Below are 27934 nucleotides of genomic sequence, written 5' to 3'. Positions count from 1 at the left end.
ATTACAAAACTCACATCGTATAGTGATAACTTGTGTTTGGTGCACTGATGTAATACGTATAATATGGTATGAATAAATAAATATCTGAACGACATAAAGTAAAAAACAAAAATATACAGTGTTAGGTAGAACGGATATTATACATATAGTAACAGACGTGCGGCGGAACGAAAACTACGTTTGATTAGATTGTAAGGAAAGAGCATGTTTAATGTTCTTGAAACTTAAGCCCAATCCGTTTGCTTTTTTTATAGCAACAGAATATGTTGAAACTAAGACAAATACAGTATTGTAATGGGTGTTTGTTCATCTTGCAGTAGAAAAGTGTCGGCAAGGTCAATGCAATAAAACAAAGCTGGCCAGCTGCCTTCAACATTTCCAGTTGAATCTTTGAATATCAAAGCCATAAAAAGATAACTCAATCAAGTCTGATACTAAAAATAAATCGAGGCTAGTATTTAAAGTTTACTGAATTAAGTTTTGTAAAAGAACCAAATCAATCTTGGGGTTAGAAAGAAGTCGATAAACTGACTTTTCCCATGCGGGAGTCAGATTAATACAATGTGTCAAAGTCGGTGTGACATTTTCACTTGTATTCTGTGTGTATGTTAAGCTGTTCCAATACATTTATTAGTCGGTTACGACTGATAACAGTCATAGCAAATAAAAATACTACACCGGTCCAAGTCAGCGAGCTTTCCGCAAACGTTTCGGGGTAGAAATCTCGTCTTTTCGTTATGTCGTCGCCCCGACAATACAAGAAATAAAAAACTTCATTCTCGTTACTTCGTTTTTTAAGCATAACATTTCGCCATTATTTACAAAATTTAACTAATTAAAAGGATGCAAGGGAAAATCCTGATATTTTGAAAGGTATTCTCCTTTTCTGGAAAAGATTATAGCTTCCCCTAAAACCTAGATAGATCTTTGTACATACATACATACACAAACTAACTAGTAGCCTATTGCCAATGCTAAGTGGCAACACCGTCGATTGGCTAGCTTTGAGACCAAACATTTAAGTAAAGAGAAATGTCAACACTACCCGAAAGACCTTAGCCTGGAGGTGTTACCGCGATGTAGATTAATAACACATTTGACCGACGGTCATCCAGACCAGATAAAGGAATTTTAAGTAGGTTTTCATAGCTATTTAAGCGCATCAATGTACTCTAGGGTAGTCCTGTGTCAATATAAACTAGGGCAAACCTGGTTACGACGCTACTGGTCAGCTCTTCCTGAACGGTCGGCCACGTTCAAACTAAGACAAGTATGATAGAGATCAGCGTGGTATTATGAGACTGGAAAAGAGTATCAAGTATACTTGTCCGACACAGGCTGACAATATTGTACTTTTGTCTTATGCCAAGTGTAATCTAGATGTTTTGATGAATATGTGTTACAGATATAGTTGTAAATGGAGGTTTAAGTACAACGCCTCAAAAACATGTATTTAATGAATCTAAAACATGTTATGCCAGATCCTCACGTAACTGGCGCTTGGTTGATGATACTGTGAATGAACATACCACACATGTTGGAATATTTCTGGACAAATTTAAATTTTGTCGTCAGGATATTGAAAATGTACTTCACAAGTTTAGAAGCTCCTGCCTCTCGTTTTTAAATGGAGGGTTAATAGGGAAGTCGATAAACCCTCTCATTGTTCTGAAGCTATTTCGCTCTGCAACTCTTCCGTGCTGTTTATTTGGCTCGGAATTATGGTTTTCATTAATAATAATAATAATAATATACAGCATTTATATAGCGCCCTATATAATTTGTAAAATTACTCTAAGGCGCTTTACAACATATGGATAATAGTAATGGTTATAATTGTGAAAACAAACAACAAAGGCTTGCAATCACTTTCATACATTTAACAAGCAATGTGCACATAATTGAAAAAATAAAAGGGTGGTATTTACATGACGTCTTTGCAAAGATTCTAAAATGCAGACGTGAAGAGGTGAGTTTTTATGTCCCTCTTGAACTTGGCCAGGGTATTCGACTTCCTAATAGCAGATGGTAAGCTATTCCACAACGTAGCCGAAACCCTCCCAAAGCATCTGTTTCCGTAGGTCACAGTACGAGATTTTGGGACACACAACAAAGATTCTGACTCCGACCGCAGTGATCTTGACGGCTGATACAGGGTAACAAGTTCCTGTAGGTACTGAGGAGCTGTTCCATTCAGTGCCTTGTATGTGTATACCAGAATTTTGTACTGCGACCTGTATCGTACAGGTAACCAGTGCAACGAATAAAGCGCAGGTGTGATGTGCTCTCTCTTTCGAGTACGAGTAACTAGCCGTGCTGCAGTGTTCTGAACCCTCTGCAGACGACTAGTTAGTTTGTCAGATATACCACAGAGCAGGGCGTTACCATAATCCAACCGAGAGGTAACAAGTGAATGCACCAAAATCTTGCATGCATCTGCAGTTAGAAACTGCCGAATACAGCCGATGTTCCTGATCTGGTAGTAACAGGATTTGGCAATAGCGTTCACTTGTTTCTCCATGTTCAGAGAACTGTCAAAGTATACCCCTAGGTTTTTAACAGCTGGAACAGTCTCAATAGTTCTGGCACCAACCTTGAGCTGGAGAGCCATTGTTTGCTGACACTTTGGGGAAAAGACGATTAGTTCCGTCTTTTCCTGATTAAGTTTAAGCATGTTGGCGTTCATCCAGATACTGATATCTGTCAGACAAGCTTCCAGACTTTCTGAGACTGTATTCCAACTGTCCTGTGGTTTTATGACCATGTAAATTTGTGTGTCATCAGCATAGCAATGATAGCGAAGGCTATGGCGACGACAAATCTCTCCAATCGGTTTGGAGTACATACAATATTTTCGTGGTCCTAACACCGACCCTTGAGGAACCCCGAAATCTAGTACTTTGTCATGTGAGGTGGCAGATCCGATGGCAACACACTGTCGTCGTTCACTCAGGTATGACTGTATCCAGCATAGTGCGGTATCAGTCACTCCATAAGAGTATTCCAGACGTTTATAAAGTATGCCATGGTCGATGACGTCAAATGCAGCTGACAAGTCCAGCATGACAAGCACCGCTCTGCACTTGTTATCCAATGCAGAAGCTATATCACTATGTACACGTAGGAGGGCCGTCTCAGTAGAGTGTCCCATGCGGTAGGCCGATTGCATGTTGTCATGGAGACTGTTTGCATGGAGATGAACCTCTAAACGCCGGGACACAACCTTCTCCAAGATCTTAGACAGAAAAGGCAGATTTGAAACTGGGCGGTAGTTTTTCCTTGTCCATTCCAGGCTTTTTTAACAATGGTCTGACATGTGCCTTCTTGAAACATAATGGAACCTTTGACTCAACCAATGATTTATTCATGATTGCGGTAATCAAAGGAAGCAGTGCTTCAAGACATTGCTTTAATAGGTCTATAGGCAGTGGATCAAGCTCACAGGACTTCGATTGCGAGGTCATGATAATGTTGCGTAACTCGTCCTGGGTTGTTGGTGAGAGCTTTGTCAATGGTTAAGTGTGAAGGATTGGTCAAGGCTTGAAATAATTCAACATTTTTGTGCCAAAGTCATTCAGTGTTTTCCATTCAGAACACGTTCTGACATGGTACTTGGTATGTTGGGACTTACGTCACTGAATGCGAAAGTAGAACAGTCTAAACTTCAATTCTTTGGTTCTTTGTGTCGTCTACGATCTTCAGCTGCTGTAAATCAGCTATTTTTATTACGGTTGTACCAGAAATACCTGTGTGTTTATAAAAGTACCTAAGGTGTCATTTACGACATCTGGTTCATTACTTTAAAATACGGTCTGGAAGAGTACTTGAACTCTTTCTTGGAGGAAGCTTTTTCCCCTTTCAAACAGTCCTGGATTTTTTTAGTTAAAAATGCTATTTATTCAAAAGAACAATCAGAATGGTTTGAGCGCCTTAACAATTGTGACGGTTTTTGCCGATTCCTATATTTGCATGGAACACTTTGTCCGTCGTCTCTTTGGTTTCTGTGGAAACAGTTATTTCCTTTTCAATCTCATATTTGCAATAGAGTAGTGAATTTGTGGTTAATAAGCCCATACTGTGAGCTGTTATGTGCTAAATGTAAACCAATGTCTCAGGATGCTCTAGCTCATTGCTTACTTGATTGAAGACATCCAGATTTGGTTACCTTCCGTGACGAATTTTTCACCAAAGTTGTAAATAATTATCCGGTTGAGTTATAAGTCAGACTGGATACTTTAGATAGATAGGAAATTCTTTGTATCCTATCAGGGCACATCCTTGATGACATAAGGGAACTATTCCCGGATGATGAGTACTGCACTAGGTTTGCATACGAGTGCTGTTGCTTTTCTGTCAAAGCTGCTGAATTCACTTTCCAGTAAATATGTATAGAAATGTATTTACATGACTTTGAACAAATCAAATTGAATTTGTTTCAATCATGTATTTATTTTTTTCCTCTTGTTATTTTTCCTGTTTCATGTATTTTTCCTCATTGACGTCTTGACTTAGTACGATCAATATATGTCATTTATGTAACCTTTGCTATGCCTGTACTTTATTGATATCTACTAATTTTCTAATTCTTTGTTTAAATATTATTACATTTTTGTATGTGGAGGATTGAAGTCAAAGAAGAAGAAGAAGAAGAAGAAGAGGAAGAAGAAGAAAAAGAAGAAGAAGAAGACAAGTATGATAGAGATCAGCGTGGTATTATGAGACTGGAAAAGTGGGTAGTCGTTGGTTTTCCGATGGATATTGTGAGGACGTTGATTTTGATTTTGAAGGTTTTACGTCCGCTATTACGTCAGACGAGTAAGGATATTGAAAGGTTTACTGTTGATTCCTGCACGTTTGCGTTCTAACGACTCTTTTCATTGGCTAATAACCATTGGATTATTGGACGATAGACCATGCGCGTGGTGTATTATTTTCCAACAGACCAACGCTCTGCATCCCCCCTCTCCACCCCCCAAACAGTTAACAAGCGAGACTAACGCTCTTCTGAACTTACCGCGAAGGTGACTTGAAATACAGTTTGTAAAAACGAGCGATGTCGATAGATTGTCGATTTGATGGATTGAAATAAACATCTGGCATAAAGCATGATTGCTCATCGCCTTTCCACCAAATGGCGAATCCTTCCCAAATGTATTCAGATTATATGCACAAACAAATTACAACTTCCCACAGGGTCATAAATGATAAAAAAATGCACAGCTTGTTGGGAAGTGAAGACATACAGGCATCACGTGACAGATGTTGGCTCGAGCAACAGAAAAGCCTTATTTAAATAAAAAGATTATCTACGCCACTTTGCTTTTCTTAGCTTTTCATAGGCGTATGGACACTGAGGTAGACACGAAAAAGAATTTCATTTCATTTTACTTGGTAGAATAGATATAACAACAAATGTGTGTATATTATGTTAAATTCTCTTGGGTTGTAAAAGCTCGAGATAGCATGGTAAAAGCCAAACGCTGCACTTCTAGACCCATTCCTATCACAGGACGATCAGACAGACAATTCAACTGCTATAAAAAGAGAAGACACTCATAAAAAATTACATGACAGGTATGTACCGTGTGAGCGACCTTTATTCTCGTCCCTTTGGGAAAAAATACGATAATTTCTTCCATATTTCACTTTTTAGAAAAAAATATTATCCTTTCGCCGCTTCTTATATTTTGATAGGAGCAATAGGAGAGTATTAATACAGTTGACAGTGCCTGGTGTGATATGGTCGACAGAGTTGTAGATCTTGGTACGGATCCATGCTATTGACACAAAGGGCCATAACTCTTACGAATCTGTAAATATGTCTCTTTCACCTTGATATTTCGTTTGCTCTAATTGTAGTCACAGAATGTAAGGCGGAATAAATGATTATCTAAGTTGGCATCTCAAGCTTTTGGAAGCACCAGTACATCAGTACAAACTACCTCCACATTTCAACATGGACTACATGTGCTATACAATGTGTGAGATGTGCCTTCTAAGGGAAGCATAAATTCGGTAAACATTGGACATTTTGACTTAAGTCTTAGTCTGATTCACGATTTTCGGCTCTTTGTATAATAAAACATGTGTACATAGGAAACATTTCTAATCCGAACAGAAAAATGACGGTCTTAGTGGTGTTCGGTATATACAGGTTTGTTGTTTCTATCAACTCTCGGTTTTCCATTACTTTTTAATATATGTGCGTTGTATGCCTTCCGTAGTCATTTGACTGAATAGCTCGACGTTTGAGAGGCAAGTAAAGCTTTGGGCTCGAATTAAATATGTAACAATTGTTTTAAATACAGAAACCCGAGAACAACTTATAGCATTCAGCACTCAATAAAAATGAGACCCCTTTCCCGACCCCACCCCTCCCACACACATACTGTACCCTCCGCATTGACAGGAGCAATTTGTACTGAGTGTTCATTTAAACCTATAAAACGTCGAACATTTATCCCTACATCAGGACATGTTGAAACATTCACCACGTAATCTATTATCTGGTACGTTTGGTTATCATGTTTTATTTCGTACCTGTGAGTAACTCCGTTATAATCACGTTATCTACTAACAAATTGGTTTAACTCTATCAATATTCATCGGCTTATCTGTAGAACAAAAAGCACCAAAATCACAATGTAAGAACGCTCAAAGGTCTTACTAAGGGAATTAGAAAACCCAGCCTCGGTCGGCTATATGAACCCAGAAACTCTGGTAAGCACGGTTTCGTCTACCGTACTGTCTCGGAGTAACACCATGTAAAGTACAATGTATCGATAGTGCACGCCACGTTAATTGGATGTTGTATAACGTGAAAGAAATTGTAGAAAGTAGGATAGATATCTGACCACATGTGGACGATTTATCCAGTTATATTATTTTTATAATGCATCATTTATATGCACATGTATACATTAAGTTTGAACGTAACTACATGTAGTAACACAGCAATGACACAAGACGATGATAACACATTTAAAATTGATTTGGTCTTTTCAGACGAATTATAAAACCATCAGCGATACATATCTATAACAAAAATATCACCCATTAATTTTCACATGACATATAAGTTCTCAACGTCTCGTCCCTAGGTTGAGTACTACGCGTACAGGGGCAGATATATTCATATAAATGTTCGTCGGAGCACCACTTAAATACATGTAAATTTTCCATACACGTTATCATATTAAAGCGCAAAGCAGAGATTTTGATCTAAATATAGGAAACCGAACTATATATAACTACGAAAATACAGAACTTAATCCACCTTATCGGTATAGTTGATAGTATATCATTATTAGCGATAAATGGAGAGGGCAGCAGATTACATCTTGTACGGGTACTGATATAATATAACCTGTCAGCACCGACCCGAACTCATCAAACCTGTCGACACCGACCCGTACTAAATGTGACCTGCCGAAACCAACCCGTCCTGATATAACCTGCCAAAACTGACTCGTCCTGATAGAACGTGCCGACACCAACCCGTCCTGATATAACCTGCCAAAACTGACTCGTCCTGATTTATGCGACCTGTCGACACCGACCCGTCCTGATATGACCGGCCAACACCGACCCTTGTTGATATAACCTGTCGACACCGACACATGCTGATAAGACCTTTCGACACAGACCCGTCCTGATTATATATTTAATTATATATGATGTGACTAATATCAACTGCATGCATCATGTGTCCAATGTTTAACATTTTTAATGTGACCCTGGTTTACATGTATCGTGTAACCCCTATCCAAAACATACATCATGTGACCATTTCTGTTATATATCACGTGACGTTGATTCAGGACATTGTTTCTCTCGTGAGAAATACATGAATTGACGTATAATGTATATCTGTATCTGACTGATACCATACAAATACACCTCCGTATTGACCGAAGATATCACCATTTTATCTGATAAACTTATAAACTTATACATGTATGTGCTCGATTTGCAATTTTGTGCTGCAACAGTACCCACGACATTCAATGTTTTACAATACAGTGATCGAATGGAACGTTTACAGTTATATACCCCTCCCCGTGACGTCACAAATGGGTGATAGAACGTGTGATGAACCCAGCTTTCGCATGTGATCAAAAATCACTATACGACCACATGATCACAGGACTTCACTCTGTATATGTCATCGATTCCATATGCTCATTTCTCCCAAATTATCTTAATCTAACTGGGCTTTCGATTGTCAAGTATCATCTAATGAAATAAAATCAAACACAATGGAAAGATATAATGGTTGGTGAACGATATTAAATGACTCTTATATAATATGTATAGACTATGAAACCAGACTGTATAGATGTATAGGACAGTATTGGTGTACTGTAATTTACATTATAGATGTATAGGACAGTATTGGTGTACTGCAATTTACATTATAGATGTATAGGACAGTATTGGTGTACTGTAATTTACATTATATTGGTGTACTGTAATTTACATTATAGATGTATTGGACAGTATTGGTGTACTGTAATTTAAATTATAGATGTACACTATATGGTGTACAATACATACATAGTATAAGCGTACTGTGTAGAAGTTATTCTGCTGATATAAGGGTATTTAATGTACTTACCGGATGAAGATACGGTTGTTAAAACCAGCGATGTTATTATAACGTAATATCTCAACAATTACGAAGGACAATGACGGATTATACACAGCTCCCTGTATCAGTCCTGTAGTGAGTTTGATCCTAGATGTAACTCCTTTACACGAGTTCCAATGTCATTTTATCACGACAGGGGGAGCTGTTATATCCACGTTCCTCGATTTGTACTGGTTGTCAACTTAAAAAAAATCAGGCTACATCGTCATAAAAAGTATTACGAAGTGCATGTCGGTCGACACTTGTTCTAGTATAAAGATCCCGGCGTTAACACGTGGAGAGCATATCGGTCGGTCAGTGGTACACTTGTACGACCTTGACTGATACTATATTCCAGTAGCGTTATCTGTCGTCGGAAAATTAAGTGCAGACACCATACAAAAAGTAAGTCGGGTGGACAAGTGCTTTACATCTGATGTTCCCCATTATCTACACACATATATGTATACAATATACATTTCGAAACAAAATCAACACTCATTCTATCCTTTATTAATTAGCAAATTCGTGATTCATACCATCCTCGAACAACTTTGCAGTATCACACTGCATATATATCGTAAAAGCGACTAATGTGGGGCCCCTGCAGAATCGGGGGGTTCTTCGGTGTCTTCTACGAAGGGGACATGTAAGGGGACATGTAACATGTAACGGGGGACATGTAAGGGGACATGTAACGGGGGACATGTAAGGGGACATGTAACATGTAACGGGGGACATGTAACATGTAACGGGGACATGTAACATGTAACGGGGAACATGTAAGGGGACATGTAAGGGGATATGTAAGGGGATATGTAACGGGGGACATGTAAGGGGACATGTAAGGGGATATGTAACGGGGGACATGTAAGGGGACATGTAACATGTAAGGGGATATGTAACATGTAACGGGGGACATGTAAGGGGACATGTAACATGTAAGGGGATATGTAACGAGGGACATGTAAGGGGATATGTAACGAGGGACATGTAAGGGGATATGAAACGAGGGACATGTAAGGGGATATGTAACGAGGGACATGTAAGGGGATATGTAACGAGGGACATGTAAGGGGATATGTAACGGGGGACATGTAAGGGGACATGTAACGGGGAACATGTAACATGTAACGGGGAACATGTAACGAGGGACATGTAAGGGGACATGTAAGGGGACATGTAACGGGGAACATGTAACATGTAACGGGGAACATGTAACGAGGGACATGTACGGGGACATGTAAGGGGATATGTAACGGGGGACATGTAAGGGGATATGTAACGGGGGACATGTAACATGTAACGGGGGACATGTAGGGTACATGTAAGGGGATATGTAACGGGGGACATGTAAGGGGATATGTAACGGGGGACATGTAGGGGACATCTAAGAGAAACATGTAACGGGGGACATGTAAGGGGATATGTAACGGGGGACATGTCCCTCGTTACATGTGATATGTCCCCCTTTACATGTCCCCCCTCACATATCCCCCTACATGTCCCCCCTTACATCTCCCCTTACATGTCCCCCGTTACATGTAAGGGGATATGTAACGGGGGACATGTAACGGGGGACATATAACATGTAACGAGGGACATGTACGGGGACATGTAAGGGGATATGTAACGGGAGACAAGTAGGGGACATGCAAGAGGAACATGTAACGGGGGACATGTAACATGTAAGGGAAACATGTAACGGGGGACATGTAACGGGGGACATGTAACATGTAAGGGGAACATGTAACGGGGGACATGTAACGGGGACATGTAAGGGGACATGTAAGGGGACATGTAAGGGGATATGTAACGGGGGACATGTAAGGGGATATGTAACGGGAGACATGTAGGGGACATGTAAGAGGAACATGTAACGGGGGAAATGTAACATGTAAGGGAAACATGTAACGGGAAACATGTAACGGGGGACATGTTAGGGGACATGTAAGGGGATATGTAACGGGGGACATGTAAGGGGACATGGGGGACGTGTAACATGTAAGGGAAACATGTAACGGGGGACATGTAAGGGGACATGTAACGGGGGACATGTAACGGGGACATGTAAGGGGACATGTAAGCGGATATGTAACGGGGGACATATAAGGTGACATGTAACGGGGGACATGTAAGGGGACATGTAACGGGGGACATGTAACATGTAAGGGGAACATGTAACGGGGGACATGTAACGGGGACATGTAAGGGGACATGTAAGCGGATATGTAACGGGGGACATATAAGGTGACATGTAACGGGGGACATGTAAGGGGACATGTAACGGGGGACATGTAACATGTAAGGGGAACATGTAACGGGGGACATGTAACGGGGACATGTAAGGGGACATGTAAGCGGATATGTAACGGGGGACATATAAGGTGACATGTAACGGGGGACATGTAAGGGGACATGTAACGGGGGACATGTAACATGTAAGGGGAACATGTAACGGGGGACATGTAACGGGGACATGTAAGGGGACATGTAAGCGGATATGTAACGGGGGACATATAAGGTGACATGTAACGGGGGACATGTAAGGGGACATGTAACGGGGGACATGTAACATGTAAGGGGAACATGTAACGGGGGACATGTAACGGGGGACATGTAACGGGGACATGTAAGGGGACATGTAAGGGGACATGTAACGGGGGACGTGTAACATGTAAGGGAAACATGTAACGGGGGACATGTAACGGGGGACATGTAAGCGGATATGTGACGGGAGACATGTACGGGACATGTAACGAGGGACATGTAACGGGGGACATGTACGGGAACATGTAACGAGGGACATGTACAGGGACATGTAAGGGGATATGTGACGGGAGACATGTAGGGGACATGTAAGAGGAACATGTAACGGGGGACATTTAACGGGGGACATGTAACATGTAAGGGAAACATGGAACGGGGGACATGTAACGGGGGACATGTAAGGGGACATGTACGGGGACATGTAACGGGGGACATTTAACATGTAACAGGGGACATGTAACATGTCACGGGGGACATGTAAGGGGATATGTAACGGGGGACATGTAACGGGGGACATGTAAGGGGACATGTAAGTGGATATGTAACGGGGATATGTAACGGGGGACATGTAAGGGGACATGTAAGGGGACATGTAACGGGGGACATTTAACATGTAACAGGGGACATGTAACATGTCACGGGGGACATGTAAGGGGATATGTAACGGGGGACATGTAACGGGGGACATGTAACATGTAAGGGGACATGTAACGGGGACATGTAAGGGGACATGTAAGCGGATATGTTACGGGGGACATATAAGGGGACATGTAAAGGGACATGTAACGGGGGACATGTAATATGTAACGGGGGACATTTAAGGGACATGTAACGGGGACATGTAACGGGGGACATATAAGGGGATATGTAAGGGGGGACATGTAACGGGGGACATATAAGGGGACATGTAACGGGGGACATGTAACGGGTGACATGTAAGGGGATATGTAACGGGGGACATGTAAGGGGACATGTAACGGGGAACATGTAACGGGGGACATGTAACATGTAACGAGGGACATGTAAGGGGATATGTAACGGGGGACATGTAACATGTAACGGTGAACATGTAACGGGGGACATGTAAGGGGACATGTAAGGGGACATGTAACATGTTACGGGGAACATGTAACGGGGGACATGTAACGGGGGACATGTAACATGTAACGGGGTACATGTAACGAGGGACGTGTACGGGGACATGTAAGGGGATATGTAACGGGGGACATGTAAGGGGAACATGTAAGGGGATATGTAACGGGGGACATGTAACATGTTACGGGGAACATGTAACGAGGGACATGTAAGGGGACATGTAAGGGGACATGTAACGGGGGACATGTAACATGTTACGGGGAACATGTAACGAGGGACATGTAAGGGGATATGTAACGGGACATGTAACAGGGGATATGTAACGGGGGCCTGTAACGGGGGACATGTAACATGTAAGGAGACATGTAACGGGGACATGTAAGGGGACATGTAAGCGGATATGTAACGGGGGACATATAAGGGGACATGTAACGGGGACATGTAACATGTAACGGGAGACATGTAAGGGACATGTAACGGGGACATGTAACAGGGGACATGTAAGGGGATATGTAACGGGGGACATGTAAGGGGACATGTAACGGGGGACATGTAAGGGGATATGTAAGGGGGGACATGTAACGGGGACATGTAAGGGGATATGTAACGGGGGACATGTAACGGGGGACATGTAACATGTAACGAGGGACATGTAAGGGGACATGTAACGGGGGACATGTAAGGGGACATGCAACGGGGGACATGTAACGGGGGACATGTAACATGTAACGAGGGACATGTAAGGGGATATGTAACGGGGGACATGTCACATGTAACGGGGAACATGTAACGGGGGACATGTAAGGGGAATGTAAGGGGACATGTAACGGGGGACATTTAAGGGGATATGTAACGGTGGACATGTAAGGGGACATGTAACGGGGGACATGTAACATGTAACGGGGAACATGTAACGAGGGACATATACGGGGACATGTAAGGGGATATGTAACGGGGGACATATAACATGTAACGGGGAACATGTAACGAGGGACATGTAAGGGGACATGTAAGGGGACATGTAACGGGGGACATGTAACTGGGGACATGTAACATGTAACGGGGACATGTAAGGGGACATGTAAGGGGATATGTAACGGGGGACATGTAAGGGGATATGTAACGGGGGACATGAAGGGGACATGTAAGGGGATATGTAACGGGGGACATGTAAGGGGACATGTAACGGGGGACATGTAACATATAACGGGGACATGTAAGGGGACATGTAAGGGGACATGTAAGGGGATATGTAACGGGGGACATGTAGGGGATATGTAACGGGGATATGTAACGGGGGACATGTAAGGGGACATGTAAGGGGGACATGTAAGGGGACATGTACCGAGGGACATTTAAGGGGATATGTAACGGGGGACATGTAGGGGACATGTAAGGGGATATGTTAAGGGGGACATGTAAGGGGGACATGTAAGGGGACATGTAAGGGGACATGTAGGGGACATGTAAGGGGACATGTAACGGGGGACATGTAAGGGGGCATGTAAGGGGATATGTAATGGAGGACATGTAAGAGACAAAAATTGATCTGCTGCCCCCATTGCAACACAAATCTTATCTATCATCTTTCTGTTTAGGTGGTGTCTCCCTAGCCACAAACCCCCATATTACCCTGGCTGTTGTCTCCCTAGCCACATACCCCCGTATTACCCTGGTTGTTGTCTCCCTAGCCACAAAGCCATATATTATCCTGGCTGTAGCTAGGACGTCAAACCCAATTCAAACAAAAAAAATCTTCAACAGAATTACGCTCAATTACGTTCTGCACATCCCTGGAACACGTTATGGAAAAATCTTTGCGGTTGAAACAAATAGACTAGTTTGATCCTTTGATGTACGTCAAAAGAATCGTGCTGCAGCATAACGTTAAAATTAACCCGCTTTGAAGGCGGGTGTCGCTCCTCTGTTCCGCTCTCTAACGTTCTTCAAATGAAATGTATCAGCCTAGTGACTGGTCAGATGTTTTTACCTGAAATTAATTTAATAGCTAACCGCATGCCTTCAGTTTTGTCATGATATATTCCGGGATCTCAGAGAACGAACGTAAGCGAGCGTAACCAATAGAAATTCGAAGATAGATTCATTCATAAAAATTGTTCCATTTGGTCTTCAAAATGTTATCGTTTCAGTTATCAGAACGGAATCAAATAGAGATTACTATATTTTTAGTGACCTTACGCGCTTGTCCTGTCGGTAGGAGTGTTCATTATTCTGCAGCAATCGTAACGCTACTGTTCGTAGATAAGTGCAATGTCACCAAAAGCGTTGGTGACGTCAGATCCAATTTTAACATCTCGAGAATGTTAGATAGCATACAGAGACCTGTTTACCTAGATTCGTGTGTAGGGAAGGTTCACATAGATAACTCAACCCATCCACGAAATATGGGAATACAAGTGCTACTTGTAATAGAAAACCGCCATTTTCCGTTTTGTTTCTCTTATAGACTTGTTTCCTGCAGATTAACCAAATCCATAATTAATTGAACGTTAGAAGAGAGTTTGTTCAGCATTCCTACAATGTCACCATGCAAAGATCAGGATAGTGCATCTCTTTCCATTACCATGGTCTCCGTCTATGCACCAGAGTCACATCTTGTAAGCTATGTCATGTTCTGCCTTATCAGCCATATCAGTTGCTACAATATCGCCCCGAACGGATTTCAAACTATCTATTTTCAGTATAATATCAGGCGGACCGCGATAAATAGGTTGGATGTTTTTTTTTTATAATTCATCTGTTCACCTGCGAGGACATTATACAGATTTTCTCTTATCTGCTACAGTTCTGTCTGTGTGCTTTATCTTTTATTTTCTCTTGAACGATTCTGCGAATATGCCACTCCCGGCTCCGATATCTTGAAAGTATTATTACGCAGTTACTGCTTCAAAATAACTAAATGCATTTACCTACAAATTTTGGTTGCGTTGAAGATTAGTACGACGGCCATTCAACAAATTCTTTCACATATGTCAGAAATCACATATATGAATTATATAGTTTGAACGTTCTTTTAAAATCTTTCGAGGTATCCCCCATTAGCAGAAACGTACTTTCGAAATCGTACTATCCGTGACGTAAACGCTGCGCGATAGTCTCCCCTTGGTGTCCTGGCATGGCACTGGTATATAACTCCTAGAGACATACCGTTTCCCAAAGAGCATTTTCGCTAGTAAAGGAAACATGACGAAGTCAAAGGGACTGTAAAGAGGGTGGGTTGTCAATCTGTTCTAACTTCTCGTGCTTTTTCATGTAGAATCCTTCGACAGGCTTCAGTAATTTGTCTCTGTACAACTTGGCAGTGCTAGTTTTCCCTTACGAGCACGGTATCCGAACCACATGCCTACTAGAATTGTAAAAAAAAATACATAAAACTCTCCTGTCGCCTATTATACGTCTTGCAAACACTCGCCTTTATTGAGGTTGCACCTCTGGGGTTGAAAGTAATAGAACCAGGTCTCATCCCATGTTAGTTACTATGGTAGCGTTCTTGAGTCGCAATTACCATACCTTTTCAATATATTTTATCACATTTCAACGTTAGGCCTTTTGCTCAGATGTCAACAAATGGGGGAACCATCGGACACTAAGCTTATTTAATTTCAAGTATTTGGTCGGAATGTGATTGTGTACTGCATTCTGAAATGCCAGCCATATGAGAAACAGTATACTACTAATACGATGACAGGTAAGACAGTTGCTCTTACCTACCAAAGGCGAGGCGAGACGTTATACTCTTGTTACGAGTACAAGTAATGGTATACTAACGTCGAGACGAGTGTAAGTAATGTCATAATACCCGAGACAAACAGTAATTTAGCAGTTTTCTATACCTATATAAGAAACAAAAAAGAGGAAATTAACTCCAAAATTATCTTGTAATTGTCAAATGCCATGTGATGTACTAACTTTATTATGTCCCTTTCCCAAGGGAACAGTTATATCATAGAGTTGTCTAGGCTTGGGAACTATACCATCCATGGCTGCACTATAAGAGAACAGATTAGAAGTACTCTCCTGACGAGTACTAGTAACGTTCTCTTTACCTGTACTTTTTGTCGTGGTACTCCCCTGACGAGTGCTAGTATCGTTCTCTGTACCTGTACTTATTGTCGTAGTACTCTCCTGACGAGTGCTAGTATCGTTCTCTGTACCTATACTTATTGTCGTAGTACTCTCCTGACGAGTACTAGGAACGTTCTCTTTACCTGTACTTTTTGTCGTGGTCCTCCCCTGACGAGTGCTAGTATCGTTCTCTGTACCTATACTTATTGTCGTAGTACTCTCCTGACGAGTACTAGTTACGTTCTCTTTACCTGTACTTATTGTCGTAGCACTCTCCTGACGAGTACTAGTAATGTTCTCTTCCCCTGTACTTATTGTAGTAGTACTCTCCTGACGAGTACTAGTAAAGTTCTCTTTACCTGTACTTATTGTCGTAGCACTCTCCTGACGAGTACTAGTAATGTTCTATTTACCTGTACTTATTGTAGTAGTACTCTCATGACGAGTACTAGTAACGTTCTCTTTACCCGTACTTATTGTCGTAGTACTCTCCTGACGAGGACTAGTAACGTTCTCTTTACCTGTTCTTATTGTCGTAGTACTCTCCTGCCGAGTACTAGTAACGTTCTCTTTACCCGTACTTATTGTCGTAGTACTCTCCTGACGAATACTAGTAACGTTCTCTTTACGTGTCCTTATTGTCGTAGTACTCTCCTGACGAGGACTAGTAACGTTCTCTTTACCTGTTCTTATTGTCGTAGTACTCTCCTGCCGAGTACTAGTAACGTTCTCTTTACCCGTACTTATTGTCGTAGTACTCTCCTGACGAATACTAGTAACGTTATCTTTACCTGTACTTATTGTCGTAGTACAGGTAAAGAGAACGTTATTATTACTCGTCAGGGGAGTACTACGACAATAAGTAGAGGTAAAGAGAACGTTACTAGTACTCGTAAGGAGAGTACTACGACAATAAGTACAGGTACAGAGAACGTAACTAGTACTCTCCTGACGAGTACTAGTTACGTTCTCTTTACCTGTACTTATTGTCGTAGTACTCTCCTGACGAGTACTAGTTACGTTCTCTGTACCTGTACTTATTGTCGTAGTACTCTCCTGACGAGTAATAATAACGTTCTCTTTACCTGTACTTATTGTCGTAGTACTCTCCTGACGAGTACTAGTAATGTTCTCTTTACCTGTACTTATTGTAGTAGTACTCTCCTGACGAATACTAGTAACGTTATCTTTACCTGTACTTATTGTCGTAGTACTCTCCTGACGAGTACTAGTAACATTGTCTTTACCTGTACTTATTGTCGTAGTACTCTCCTGACGAGTATAAGTAACGTTCTCTTTACCTGTACTTATTGTCGTAGTACTCTCCTGACGAGTTCTAGTAACGTTCTCTTTACCTGTACTTATTGCCGTAGTACTCTCCTGACGAGTACTAGTAACGTTCTCTTTACCTGTACTTATTATCGTAGTACTCTCCTGACGAGTACTTGTAACGTTCTCTTTACCTGTACTTATTGCCGTAGTACTCTCCTGACGAGTATAAGTAACGTTCTCTTTACCTGTACTTATTGCCGTAATACTCTCCTGACGAGTACTAGTAACGTTCTCTTTACCTGTTCTTATTGTCTTAGTACTCTCCTGACGAGTACTAGGTAACGTTCTCTTTACCTGTACTTATTGTCGTAGTACTCTCCTGACGAGTACTAGTAACGTTCTCTTTACCTGTACTTATTGTCGTAGTACTCTCCTGACGAATACTAGTAACGATCTCTTTACCTGTACTTATTGTCGTAGTACTCTCCTGACGAGTACTAGTAACGTTCTCTTTACCTGTACTTATTGTCGTAGTACTCTCCTGACGAGTACTAGTAACGTTCTCTTTACCCGTACTTATTGTCGTAGTACTCTCGGTACAAGTATCTTATTTTATATTTTAAATCGCAGATCTCAGCGGTAGGTATTCGTTATACTACAGATGGTAAGTCGAGAGCTAAATGCTTCAGTTTAGTGTTACTCACCGATCTAAAAGGTGAATGTTCTGAGGCGTTAGAGACAAAGGTATGTGTGTCTTCAAAAATAACAAGATGAATATCTATTCTGATCGGCAACGAAGGTATGTATGGAGGAAGTCGCCTACATTTCCATCACATATAAAGCGTCTCTTTAATATGACCTTGACCAGTGAAAACTGTAAACGTGCCTTTCTCCTTTTTTAAACCAGATTTAAAAAACCAAAGACCGTTATCTTGAGAATATCTCTCTGGGAATAAGTACAGAGAGAAACAACCGCATTCCCTTTTTAATTCTATCGGGATTTTCAGACAGACCTGCAGTGTCTTGATAAAATGTATTTGATCACAGATATTTATGGCACGAACCCCGTTATCTCGAGGTTTGTTGATGGTCTAAAGAGATCGAAACAGCCGCGACTGACTGTATACTGGAAAGTACCGATTGGACTGCTGAACTTATACATAAGAAATTTCCGGGGAAAGAACTTGTGATAGGTTTGGATGGAAAGGGATGCTAAATGGCCCATACACATGTAATGACACAGAGAGAATAAGAAGAAAGAAATATAGGAATGTAAATAATTGTTGATTCCGTTGTCAAAATTCCACTAGCATAACTTTTTACTTAGCAGTCTCTATAATTAGGTTACAAAATTGTTCAAAGCATTTTTCCCATTTTCTTTACTGTCGTCTGTAGGAGAAAATGAGGGCTTTCAAACGGCTTTAACTCTTTCGATCAGATTCACGCAACAGGATTATGTGAGATTAAAGAGATAACAACTGCACAGACTTCTCTGTCCGACAAAGGAAAATGGTATAAGATTTTTTATTGTAAATACAAATAAGTATAAAACATGTATACAGCAGATCGCTATGATCTTTTCACTGTTTTCAGAAATATTATTACATAATTATATAAAACTGGTTCTCGTTGATGCACTCATGTACATGGTAGCATTAATTCTTTACTTAAATGCTAAACTAATTTTGATATACACATAAAAGTTAGATGGTTAGTTTTTACATACTGGTTTATTTATTTATTTATTCTACAAAAATAATAAGATTAAAACAACATAAATATAGAGAATGAGCTCAAATAATGGTATTTCATATAAAAAAAACGTATAAATAACACGATGTTTTATGTACATTTGCTATAAAACAGTGATCAAAACGAACAAATCAAAAATTATCAAAAATAATAAAAAAAAGTATCTAAAATTTAAAAGTTTCTAAAATGAAGCATTGCTAAATACTTGTGTAACTTTCGTATTGTCTATAACGCTCACGTGCCCTATCCGGGAATACAGACACGTTATGTACAATAGCTCCTGATATACATCCCCTTTACAAAGATTCCCGAATCAGTGAATTCATGTTATCAATAATTTGATCATGAATAACCAATTGATATGATATTTTGCAGCAAAAACAAAAAAAGTATATTTGAAATGGTCGAAAGGTTAAGTTGATAGTTTACAAGATGATATTGTAAAATATAAACAAATCACGGGAGTAAAGGATAAAAACAACACATACTCTTGAATGTGTAAAATATGATACATATCCTGATATTCGATGAGAGGTAAGATGAATATTTCGATTAAGATGACATATATATATAAGTTCAAATACATACATAATATTTGTACAATCAGCTAAATTACGTTCTTTTACTCAGAACATCAATAATTCCTGTTAAATTATACATCAAGTATTTATATTATATAGCTATCCTTATGCCTATAAAACACATTGTGACACATGTTTCCAGCCGTACTTGATATGATTAGAACAACTCATTATCTCTGTCAGTTAGTAACTCGTATCAATAAAATTCAAAAACACCTACGATTGCTGACAATAGTATTCACCATAACTGACAATACTATATACAATTGATGACTAAACAACCTTCTAAGGTTGACAATTGATGACTAAACAACCTTCTAAGGTTGACAATTGCACAAACCATAGCTGACAATTACACAGACTATATCTGACACTAGCGTATACTACAGCTGACAACAACACTTATCATACTGACCATACCACATATCGTAACTGACCATAACACCTAGCATAACTGACCATACCACATATCGTAACTGACCATAACACCTAGCATAACTGAAAATAACACATAGCATAACTGACACTTACATCCACCAAAGCTGTCAATAACACTTACCATACTGACAATACAGTAGCACATATCGTAGCTGACGATAACACACACTATAGCTGACAAAAACATCCACCAAAGCTGTCAATAACACTTACCATACTGACAATACAGTAACACATATCGTAGCTGACGATAACACACACTATAGCTGACAAAAACATCCACCATAGCTGAGAGCTACAGATACCATACCTGACCATAACACATACCATATCCTGCACCAGCACAAACATTAGCTCATAATAACACATACCATACCTGACAAAGACACAAACCATAGCTGACAAAGACGCTAACCATACCTGACAAAGACACAAACCATACCTGACAAAGACGCTAACCATAGCTGACAAAGACACAAACCATAGCTGACAAAGACGCTAACCATACCTGACAAAGACACAAACCATACCTGACAAAGACGCTTACCATAGCTGACAAAGACACAAACCATAGCTGACAAAGACGCTAACCATAGCTGACAAAGACGCTAACCATAGCTGATAATAACACCTACCATTACTGACAGTACAATAACTAGCACGGGAGTTGATCATCAGATAAATGTCAAGTTAATCATTGCCAATAAAGGAAGTGTACCATTGTTTTAAATTGCCCTTATTTAGTCGACAATAATGTCTACTATTGCCTACAATAACGTTAGCTATAAACGGCAATTTCGTCTACAATCAGTGTCTTAGATGTCTATCTCAGCGGATACAGGCATTTCTATCAAAAGTAGAACGACATGATATGCTAATGCACAGTCAACAACCAACGACATTGACCAGAGTCAAATCTGATGTCTACGATAGAGACAATGAGGTATACTGAGACGGCATCAATGTTGACCTTGCCGACGATCACGTTTATCCTTGTAGACAAATATGTCAATCATAGACACTATCATCGTTTATAAGAGACAGCAATACTTTCAACCGTAGCCAATACTGACATTAACCATAGCCAATACTGACATTAACCATAGCCAAAAATAACATCAAACATGACCAATACTGACATTAACCATAGCCAATACTGACTTTAACCATAGCCAAAAATAACATCAAACATGACCAATACTGACATTAACCAAAGCCAATACTGACATTGACCATAGCCAATACTGACGTTAACCATAGCCAATACTGACATTAACCATAGCGAATACTGACATCAACCATAGCCAATACTGACATTAACCATAGCCAAAAATAACATCAAACATAACCAATACTGACATTAACCATAGCCAATACTGACGTTAACCATTGCCAATACTGACATCAACCATAGCCACTACTGACATTAACCATAGCCAATACTGACATTAACCATAGCCAATAATGACATTAACCATAGCCAATACTGACATCAACCATAGGACATAATGACATTAACCATAGCCAATACTGACATCAACCATAGCCAATAATGACATCAAACATGACCAATACTGACATTAACCGTAGCCAATACTGACATTACCATAGCCAATACTGAAATCAACCATAGGACATAAGGACATTAACCATAGCCACTACTGACATTAACCATAGGACATAATGACATTAACCATAGCCAATACTGACATTAACCATAGCCAATACTGACATTAACCAAAACCAATAATAACATTAACCATTGTCAAGAAAACATCTACCAAAGCAACAATATCTTCTACCATTGCCGACATAAAAGTTTGTCATAACTAAAGTATCTACCATAGCCGACATTTGTGTTCAGGATTCATGTAGCTTCCCTTAGGACAATTGTAGGTGTCTGCAAATTCCTTCATATTCTGGAGTGTTCCGATAACTCTGCAATATAAAGAGAAAAGGATGAAATAATAATCTGTTAATCTTTTGTTTGAAACAGTTATTAAGCTGATTTCATGCAATAAGGGTATTTGCCTTTCTTCTATATACATCAAAAAATATCTAATATGTGTATATACTGTTTTCATATATAGGTTATCTGAAATGTAATATGTCAAACCCGTCTTTAAAGACTGTTCATAAAAAAATCATACAACTTTCATATCATAATTATGTTTATACGATTGCAATTGTACATACATATTTAACAATAGGTTATTTACAAATTATTTGCGTTATCGTGAACTCGAGAGTAAAATGGAATCATAGGTGTAACATATAATAGGTCGCAAATATAATGTGAGGTTGGTATCACAATAGGTAAAATAAACAAATATAATGTGAGTTTGGTATCACCATAGGTAAAATAAACAAATATAATGTGAGTTTGATATCACAACAGGTAAAATAAACAAATATAATGTGAGTTTGGTATCACAATAGGTAAAATAAGCAATTTGAAAATTAAATGATTTTAGACTTAAGTGATGACACCAACCTGAACCTTGGAGGACTGTGTTGGCCGGTGAGGATGTGATGAATAGCATCGGCTTTTCGATGATTACTGCATCGAATCTGCAAAATAAGAAAACACGAAAAAGTGACCTGATGAGTTCAACGGGTTTTTTTCAAAATAAATATGGATAATAGTACTTCTGTGTTCGTTCAGTCATTCTCTGAGATAAACGTGACACACACACAGGAGAATGCACTTTAATATTTGGTTATAGATAAAGTATGCCAAAACATTACTTAGACTGCATCACACAGATATTGCCTCCTTCTAGGACTCGTCAAACGATGGAAATCTAAATTGGTTTAAACCACTGTTGAATCAGAAGGGGAGATGTGTAAACCCCTTTCGTTTTTGAATTTCAAAATTAAGAGGAAAAGAGCTGTCATTGAGGATATCATAACAATTCTGGCTATTTACACGTTCTTAACAAACACGTGTGAGACTATCTTAATTAATTTACGGTATATCCGAAATTATGAAGACCGTACAAGTTAATACAAATAATGATATACAGATAAAGCTGATTGAATATTATGAGGGAAATAACTCTCACAAAAAAATGTATTGACGTTGTTAAAATATCCTTTAAATCTAACTATCCATTTAAATATATATTCGACAAATGTGTAAGGGAAGGAGGTTTCGTAATCATCATCTGGAAGTGTAAACTGAGCCAAAACTCGGGACTGTCTTTCGAATAAAACCTACTTATAGATCCACTGAAATATACTACAGCACCACAACTGATGAAGGATTAAGAAACATACCTGTGCAAAGTTGACAAAGAACAGTTGGCTGTGTGTAAGGTTTAAGCTGGGAAGTGAAGGTTCTTCTTTGCCCATTGAGGCTACCCACGCCCTATATCCCTACAGAGCAATAAAAGGCAGATTGCATTTCATATTTCACAAATATCAGAAAATAAATCAACACCTGCAGCAATGGCATCCTTTGCTTTATAGAACATGTAACGAGAATTGATTGCATTTGCCAATAAATATTGATTAAAACATTAACGTGATCGTGGACCTGACGGGAAACCAAATGCAATAACTTCTAAGTGTATTCTACTGGAGTTGTGACGCTCTAATTTACAAATGAATGGAAGCCAGGAAGCATGCTGTGTAATAGAATATATTAAGTGACATTGCTCCTATCGTTAAAATAGTTTTTTCGCTATATACTGTTAATTACGTATCCATTTCTAGATACTTATTGCCACTTCCATTCCTGAGAGGAAAACGATAGCAGAATAAGAAAAACAGCATGCAAATAATTATCTTATAGGTTATTATCTCGGATCTTAAGTGACTTATAGATAGCTTATTACCTTCACCGGTAGAAGTCTTTTTTAACAACGAACTTTAGTTTGTTCGGGGTAACCTGACCAGTTAGAGATTAGTGTACGTTTGTTGCAGATATGATTTTAAGATCTGTTGTGTGTAACCCGTAAGTTATATACTGTTATTTTTACATTCGTCGATTGGATTACATTTTTTCAAAAATATTATCGAATATTTGGTTTGATTTTTGTAGATATTAGATAAGTTTTGGTAAGTGCCATATAGCACATCCAAGTACCCTGAACGCTTGCTTCAATCCCCCATTGTCGGCTATGTTTTCACCCAACGTCTGGTACCCGTTCATCTGGAAAAGAATAGAAATACACATACATGTAAATAAAATGATAACCATTCTTGATATTTATCACGTCTAAACCAAAACGTTTGTTGTATCCTCAACTACCAATAAACTACACAGAAAGATTTTTTTAAAACATGACAAATGAATAAGGAGGATAACCCTACTGCATTTTGATATTTGCGGCGGAATTACACTGAATGCCTGGGGCACGCTATTGTTTGTGACGTCATTAATAAATATTTTCATGACGAGTAGGGGTCATTCGGGGTTGTTATAGAATGTACCGTCGCAAAAATGTCAATTGACCAGCAAGTTTTGTTTGTGATTCCTTTATACGAATACATATACCCAAAGTTGATTTTATACGCTTTTGAAAATCTACTTTTTGATGTTTGTTTAACATTGTTGTGAGTTTGAGTATTTCCATAAAGAGTTTACGATTGTTTCACAAGAATACTCGTCTTGATATGAATAGTTACATGTAGGTAAAGCTGGAGACATAGAGTGACCATTTTATCTCTTACCAATTTACCGCCTGCCTCGGGATACGAGTATTTGTCATACTGTTTTATAAAGCATTCTGAGTTATTGATGAACTTTTCGATGACTTCGTCTCCCCACCATTGGTTGAGATTTCCAAACTTGTCGTACTGACGGCCTGCAAGTTAAAGCGGTTTGTTACAGAGATGGTTCAAACAGGCGAGTAGCAAAACCACCCAGTCTAACTGCGCTATTGAAGGATTCATAAGCTAGAATTCCATTCTTAATTCGTAGTGTTTGAGTTTGCAGGTTATAAATAAATAAAGGCAGGAACCAGAAGGAAGGATACATATGGTTGTTAGAACATAACATGATGTGATTTTATACCTCGATTGTCAAATCCATGGGTGATCTCGTGACCAATCAAACTGCCTATACCTCCGTAGTTCAACGATCTGTACAAACAAATATAGTGATTTTAACACAGTTACCAACTTTTTCCAAGAACTTGTTGTGATTATGTTACAACACATTATATATAGTTAACAATTCAACTTTTACGCCTTTTCAGAATACAAAAAAAAATGTTTTCTTTCCATCCTTACATCCATGTGGACATTTTAATGTCTTAAGACTTGATTTTGGAATCGCTGGATTCGATATATCCGAGATCTGAACTCCATTGTAAGTTTGATGGAGTAACCTCCCTTAAACACGTTTGCGTCCAAAACAATACAACGACAGAATCGGGAACGTTTTCATCACTGCAGAAATTCATTCAGAAATCACATGGATGTGTGTTCTATTTCCCTACAGCTCATGCACATTGATCGAATATATGATAGGTGGACTCTGTGTATTTTTGAACTTTATAGTTATAAATTTACTAAGATATCTGTAGATTTAAATACTCGCAAAAACTTCGTCGTTTGAATTCCAATTACAAGAATGACTTTTCGTGAAAATTGAAATGTTATAGAAAGTTCAATTATAGCCAGAATATTTGTTGACTTTCTATCCAAACGACGGAATAGTCCTATTATTTAATATGTTGTGTATTCAATTTGTAAGACTGTGTCCTTATCTGCGATTATTTCTATGGTAGTACATTGGGTTGTTTTAATGGATGAAATGCATTATGTTGATACAGAAACTATTTTTGTTAATTTATTTGGTAGTGCAGAGATTGATTTATGAGTTAATCCATTGTAAATCCGTGGTTGATTTCCCTGGCAGTACAGCGGTTTACCTGGGCTGATCTCTATGGTAGTAAGGAGGTTGAAGGATACCCGCCGGAAACACTAGAAAAAGAAACACACATATATATCAATGTGTTACGACAATGAGAGAAGAATGCAGAAAACACACATTTGACTTCACCTGTAAACTTTAGTAACTTTAGATACAGTTATCTAAAACTTGTCACACAGCGCAGTTTATCTTTTAAGAGGAAATATATTATGTAAGATGTTTTGTAGTTTATAAATATCTAGGACTCTTAAAGTGTATTAAATGAAAGAAACATTTTTGTTAAATAATACTATTTGTTAACGTTTTGATCGAATATGACACATATTTTCTGGCTTTATTATTCATAGATTGTTGTCCTGATACTTTATTAGTAACATATTTCTTAGTATTATAATAATTTTTTATGAAAGATTTCTTTAACGTTTAAATACTCTACACAATTAATATTTTTCAGCTATGTCAGAGCCATTTAACTTTTGCAATTTGATATAAGATAAAAAAAAATCTTTAAAATATGTATATAGTACAGAAGATATAATACAATAAAACACAGGTTAACAGTTCAATTCTGCGTTTTTTAATTACATGTCAAATTATATAATAGAAGACTGATGATAATTGTTTCTGTATTCTAGTGGCTGTGTAACGTCTTTCAAATTATATAGGAAGCTATACAAATGTTGCATATTATTATGACTGCTATTTCAGTCATTTGAACTATACACAGAAACAGAGTGAAAAATAAAATTGATCAAACAGGAAAGTTCAGTTTATTTCGGGTAAAAGCTGCATCAAGACATTTTTGGATTATTATTTTGATACTTGAAGATTTTATTCTCTCGTGGAATTTAAAGTTAGTGTACAACTTAATAAATTAACATAACACTGTTGTTTTTCTTTTATAAAATATAGCCGGTGAAGAGCAGATTGTAATGTTCAAAGTAAAACTATCAAAATGACATACTGATCCTGTTGTATGGTGAACTGTAGTATGCATTGACAGTGGCGGGTGCACTTGTCCATCTGTTGAAACAAGAATTGTCAATTTAATAACTTTGACGATGTGATACCTACATAATGTTCATTCTTATGTGTACAGCAATAAGAGAACTCAAGACAACACTATCTTATGACATTCAACTTATGTGTGCTAGACAGTTAATCAATACGTTATTCATAAACTTTAATTTAAGCATTGCTAATTAGGCATATTTCAAGACTATGAAGATAGCATGTTGATTTTTAAATTTTAATGCATATAGAATATGGAAAACAATATGTGTACGCAAATAATTGATTAAGTTTTATGATAGTAAGGAAAACACTTTATATTATTATTTCTTGTTTTACAAAATGTAAAGAAAAAGTAGGAAAATAGCAATAAAACAAAACAAGTGTGAAATATAAAGGATACGTACATATCTTTATTGACAGGCTGTCGAAGCTTTTTGAAATCACCGGATACCCATAGGTTCAGTAACTTGAGGATATTTTCAAAGTAATTGTCTTCAGTCATGGAATACTGCAAAATAAAATATTTTCATCTCGGACATGGTTTGTGCTTGGTTGGGATATATGTATTATAAATTTACAGACAAAAACGAACATTTCATGTCATAATACCGATAGTGATGACATGATAACATT

General features: G+C 38.7%; 2 protein-coding genes across 2 annotated transcripts in view; both read right to left on the bottom strand.

Moving 5' to 3' along the window:
- The window catches only part of LOC110460795 (solute carrier family 2, facilitated glucose transporter member 1-like), a 59412-nt gene extending 50542 nt beyond the window's left edge, over window positions 1-8870 (bottom strand). The window contains exon 1 of the mRNA XM_021513959.1: window positions 8618-8870. The gene's annotated coding sequence lies outside the window, so the exon portion shown is untranslated. The remainder of the gene's footprint in view (window positions 1-8617) is intronic.
- Window positions 8871-22093: 13223 nt separating this feature from the next.
- Window positions 22094-27934, bottom strand: part of LOC110460788 (neprilysin-like) — a 42580-nt gene continuing 36739 nt past the window's right edge. Inside the window, exons 14-22 of the mRNA XM_021513940.1 lie at window positions 27706-27809; window positions 27252-27310; window positions 26286-26337; window positions 25424-25491; window positions 25081-25214; window positions 24494-24559; window positions 23683-23781; window positions 22898-22974; window positions 22094-22341 (exon numbers count right to left, since the gene is read on the bottom strand). Of these exons, the coding sequence (XP_021369615.1) occupies window positions 22242-22341; window positions 22898-22974; window positions 23683-23781; window positions 24494-24559; window positions 25081-25214; window positions 25424-25491; window positions 26286-26337; window positions 27252-27310; window positions 27706-27809 (759 nt within the window). The 3' untranslated portion in view covers window positions 22094-22241. The remainder of the gene's footprint in view (window positions 22342-22897; window positions 22975-23682; window positions 23782-24493; window positions 24560-25080; window positions 25215-25423; window positions 25492-26285; window positions 26338-27251; window positions 27311-27705; window positions 27810-27934) is intronic.

Source organism: Mizuhopecten yessoensis, unplaced genomic scaffold, assembly GCF_002113885.1.
Source record: "Mizuhopecten yessoensis strain PY_sf001 unplaced genomic scaffold, ASM211388v2 scaffold1379, whole genome shotgun sequence".
In the NCBI taxonomy this organism is placed as follows: Eukaryota; Metazoa; Mollusca; class Bivalvia; order Pectinida; family Pectinidae; genus Mizuhopecten; species Mizuhopecten yessoensis.
This window is presented reverse-complemented; position numbering and strand designations above follow the sequence as displayed.